The sequence below is a fragment of the Procambarus clarkii genome, chromosome 86 (assembly GCF_040958095.1).
Source record: "Procambarus clarkii isolate CNS0578487 chromosome 86, FALCON_Pclarkii_2.0, whole genome shotgun sequence".
NCBI lineage: Eukaryota > Metazoa > Arthropoda > Malacostraca > Decapoda > Cambaridae > Procambarus > Procambarus clarkii.
In genome coordinates, this window is record NC_091235.1 from 19,555,952 (window position 1) to 19,561,042 (window position 5,091).

The 5,091-nt window shown below is 44.4% G+C and overlaps 1 protein-coding gene across 1 annotated transcript in view; it reads right to left on the reverse strand.

Annotated features, from left to right (window-relative positions):
• Positions 1 to 508: 508 nt before the first annotated feature.
• Positions 509 to 5,091, reverse strand: part of LOC138358804 (uncharacterized) — a 76,949-nt gene continuing 72,366 nt past the window's right edge. The window contains exon 5 of the mRNA XM_069316980.1: positions 509 to 750. Coding sequence (XP_069173081.1) covers positions 509 to 750 — 242 coding nt within the window. The remainder of the gene's footprint in view (positions 751 to 5,091) is intronic.

A 5,091-nucleotide genomic window follows, 5' to 3' on the forward strand; every position in this document is an offset into this window, starting at 1 on the left:
ACAGCCGTTTTGGCCACAATGCAACAGCCGTTTTGGCCACAATGCAACAGCCGTTTTGGCCACAGTGCAACAGCCGCTGTGGCCACAATGATGCAGCATCAGGTCCTGCAAGATGGTACAAGAAAATGACTAATCCCGAACCACATCCTCCGTTGCAAGAACGCAATAGAAGAACACAGGAACACAAGCATAATTTCAAGCCTGGATACCCCAATTGCATTCGAAATTGGCTTGCAAGATCCAGGAGATTAAGGGAACTTCAAGCTTAGTGGATAAGTGGCTGTATAATATATATATATAGGACGAAGGTGTGCTTCTAATTGGTCACCCAACCAGTAACTGACCAGACCTAACTGTGCTTAACCTGGCAGAGAGAAGCGTTCGTTGTCTCACGGACGTGAAGGAATCTGAACTTACTCCCCCAGATAATGTTAAATAATCTTCAATTCAACTCGACAATTAACTTAATTATTTTCAAATAAATTTCATATACTTGCCATACAATTAATTAACGTTCATCAAAGCCTAAGTCCAGATAACCTAAGTACATATCATATTTAACATTTTTAACAGTTACTTTGATATCATATTTAACATACTTAAGTGCTTTGATGTCATATTTAACAGACTTAAGTGCTTTGATGTCATATTTAACAGACTTAAGTGCTTTGATGTCATATTTAACATACTTAAGTGCTTTGATGTCATATTTAACAGACTTAAGTGCTTTGATATCATATTTAACAAGAACTTTGATATCACATTTAACATATTTAACATGTACATATATCAGGACATGTTGCAGGAGGACAGGTTGTAGGAGGACAGATTGTAGGAGGACAGGTTGGCTGTGTACCGGAAATATGATGAATAGGTCGAGCAATTGATAAACATCCCTATCATTCTTCACCAGATATTGCTTTATCCATTCAGGATGATAATTACAATGTTAGTCTATCTGGGATGATGAATCCAAACCTCCCAGTGGGTTGATTTGTGAGTATATTCGCTCCCTGGACTGAGTATATGAGCAAACTGACTCACACTGCCAGCCTACCTTACGTTAATTTCAGTAATCAACGTCCCCGCGGCCCGGTCTCTAACCAGGTCTTACCTAACTCATAACACATCAATAATAATAACAATCATTGGTGTTTTTTCAGTACTTTTAATAAAATTCGAGAGTTCACACTGAGAGATTTCTTTGTCGGTGTAATAACCTTGTTCATTCTGCTATGGCGGTATGTTCACTCACAAGATGAGTGGCGCTGCCCAATAAACTCGCCCCTCGGGGCAAAATTTAAAAAAATTTAAAATTTGTTTTTTTTTTGTTTAGGTTTGAGAGTGGTTCGCGCTTGGCTGGTCAAGCAAGTGTTACGATTAATGAGTTAAGTAATTACGAGGCTCAGGGTTCTTATTGTTTATTGATGGCATCTGTTTCTTAGTGGTTACAGCTGTCAGGTTCCCCGTGTGTTGAAAGCCTCTGCTTCACCTGTTGTATTCAGGGGGGTTTCTGGTTAAGTATACGAGGCTTCTCACCGGTGTATATTATTTGGGGGAAATATTTCATGAATTGTATCATTTTTATCGTAGTGGGCTTCTGAGTGTTTATTGGTTTGTTTAGGTTTTGTGTGGTGGTGAGTGGTTGTGGTGAGTGGTTGTGGTGAGTGGTTGTGGTGTGTTGTTGTGGTGGTGGTGTGTTGTGGTGTGTTGTGGTGGTGGTGGTGTGTTGTGGTGTGTTGTGGTGGTGGTGGTGTGTTGTGGTGTGTTGTGGTGGTGGTGGTGGTTGTGGTGGTGGTGAGTGGTTGTGGTGGTTACCTTACCTTGAGGTGCTTCCGGGGCTTAGCGTCCCCGCGGCCCGGTCGTCGACCAGGCCTCCTGGTTGCTGGACTGATCAACCAGGCTGGCTGTTGGACGCGGCTGCTCGCAGCCTGACGTATGAGTCACAGCCTGGTTGATCAGGTATCCTTCGGAGGTGGTGGTGGTGGTGAAGACTGTGGCGTTGTTTCTAGTAACTGTAGATGCAGTGACTAACTCTATTAGTCACTGCTGCTCACTGTACATCAGTGTACAGTGAGCAGCAGCAGCAGTCTGCTGTCGTAGTATGGTGTGTGTCTGTCGACCGCCCCCTTCAGGGGCCCGTATGGGTGATCCCAATTATTAATAAACTTAATTATGAAATAATTACTTAATTATCCCCCGTATCATTATCGCCATCAGATGTGTGTGTTGCACGTTTCATTCATTTATTGTTATTGCTAGTAGAGAGGGGAAGTTATACCAAGCAGCGCCCGGGTCTCTCTTTCCCCCCTCCCCCCCCCCTTATCTATATTTTCTTATCCTTATCACCCTGTTCACCCAGCAGTAAATATCTTCCGTCTTCACCGCCGTTCTACCTGTTTTAGCGTCATATTTACCAATGTCGATATTATCTTCACCTCTTCCAGAAATTGAATTGTATCTCCAGTGTCTCTGGAAACTAGATTTGTTCCTCCAAGGAGTGCCGGACCAACCGGGCTGTGGTGGGTATGTGGGCCTGCGGGCCGCTCCAAGCAACAGCCTGGTGGACCAAACTCTCACAAGTCGAGCCTGGCCTCGGGTCGGGCTTGGGGAGTAGAAGAACTCCTTAACCCCATCAACCAGGTATCAACCAGGTATCTCCGTCACTGTGTCCTGGTCTCCACTCTCACCCCTTTCCCCCTATCCTCCTCCCTTGGGGACCCCTACCTCCAATCTCCCCTCCCAGAATCCTCCCCTTCCGTTCCTTTCCCTTCGAAACCTCCCTTCTCCTGTACCCTTTCCCATTACCCAAAATAACAACCTCATTTCCTTTCCCAGCTGTCCATCAGCGACCACCCACTAAACTAGCCCTCCCTCTCCCTTTCCTTCCCTTCCAAACAGCCTGTCCCACCTGCCCCTTTCCCCTCCCAACCTCAGGGGACAAAGCTGGCTAATTCTCAGCGGGCAGCGACAATATCCGACGCCGGGCACAATAATGACTATTGACCTCGCTTGGGTATGTTGATGACCTTGGGTGACCTACCTACCTCCCCCCATCTCCCATGACCTCCAGGTGGCATAGGTGACCTGGGTCGACCTGTAAGGAGCGACCCGGGGGGTTACGGGACCTGGGTAGTGGTAATTTGTCACGCTAAACGGCTGGATATAATTGTCAAAAGCTTGGAATGTTTATGTTTCTTAAGGGTCATGGGTTTGTATAGAGATGTGAAAACAACATTCTAACACGGACATAGTATACATTTATACAATGCTCAAGTATGTATACATTTTTCATCTGTCCTGCGATAGAAACAACTGATACAGTACTTAGTTTATTATTCACCATTCTGTCGTAGTTGACTTGTGTTTTTACAATGCTAAACTAGTTTCTCTCTGTCCTACATAGACGTAGTTAGAGTTCTGTTCGCGTGAATACGAAGTAGTGGACTGTGGGAATGTAGAACAGAGGTGTATTGACAAAGGCAGATTATGTTGTTATAGATTCAGCTACTCGGAACAAGCTCCAAGTAGCACGGACTATGGTGAGCCCGTAGTGGACTTACCTGGCACAGGAGCGGGGCCAGATGTATGTGAAGGCAGATTACATTCTTGACCAGCATATACAATTGTTGTGTTTCGTACGTTGATAGAACAAGATAGTTGTTACGGTGCATAGTGAATTACTGCGCACTCAACCACAGTAGGTGATTAAAGTGCTTTTTACAAGCACAAGTTATAAATAAACTGTAAACTTTCATTACAGTTTCATTACATTATCGTCGTTACAGACATTCATTAATTGACAAAGACAAGATAATGTTTCGAATTTGTGAAAACGAAACGGGAAACCATAATAGAATCTTAGCAAGTTCAAGTTCAAGTATGTTTATTGAGACAAGAAAGAAATACATCTCAAAGGGATAGAGTAGCTTAGGCTACTTCTACCCCCCCAAAAGAATCTTAGCTAGAGTGATATAAGGAAGATTGCTTTCATTAAACGACTTGTAAACTAGTGGAATGAACTATAGAAGGACTTGATGGAGTCAAGCTACACCCCCAATTTGAAAAGATTTGATAAAACATTAAAAAGTCATTAGAACTTGCATCAGACTGCTGATAGCTGAAAAAGGTGGGGCCAAAGAACTTAACATAATCCCATGAGGCAAGGTAAAGTACACACAGATGCGTTCGCGAACACATACATACACTTCTGCACGTACATACACCCCCATACACCTATACACCTGCACCCTGAACGCTGGAAGATAGAAGAGCTCGGGGAGACATGATCACCACCTACAATATTCTCGGGGGAATTGATAGGGTAGAGAAGGATGGATTATTTAACGCGGGGTGGTACACGCACAAAGGGACACAGGTGGAAGCTGACTATCCAAAATGAGCCACCGAGACATTAGAAAGAACTTTTTCAGTGTCAGAGTGGTTGACAAATGGAATGCATTAGGAAGTGATGTGGTGGAGACTGACTCCATACACAGTTTCAAGTGTAGATATGATAGAGCCCAATAGGCTCAGGAATCTGTACACCAGTTGATTGACGGTTGAGAGGCGGGACCAAAGAGCCAGAGCCCAACCCCCGCAAACACAACTAGGTGAGTACAACTAAGTGAATACACACACACACACACACACACACACACACACACACACACACACACACACACACACACACACACACACACAAACAGAGCAAACTTAGCTTAGTGAGAGTAGTAGAAAAATGGAATGCACTTGGGGAACAGGTTGTGGAAGCAAATACTATTCATACTTTTAAAACTAGGTATGATAGGGAAATGGGACAGGAGTCATTGCTGTAAACAACCGATAGCTAGAAAGGCGGGATCCAAGAGTCAATGCTCGATCCTGCAAGCACATATAGGTGAGTACATATAGGTGAGTACACACACACACACACACACACACACACACACACACACACACACACACACACACACACACACACACACACACACACACACCAGGTTCTCAGGTTGGTAGAGAATGCCTGTGTGTGCCTCTCCCTACAGAGCGCAAGAGGCCCGGGTCAAACCCTCCAACTCTGTCCTTGGA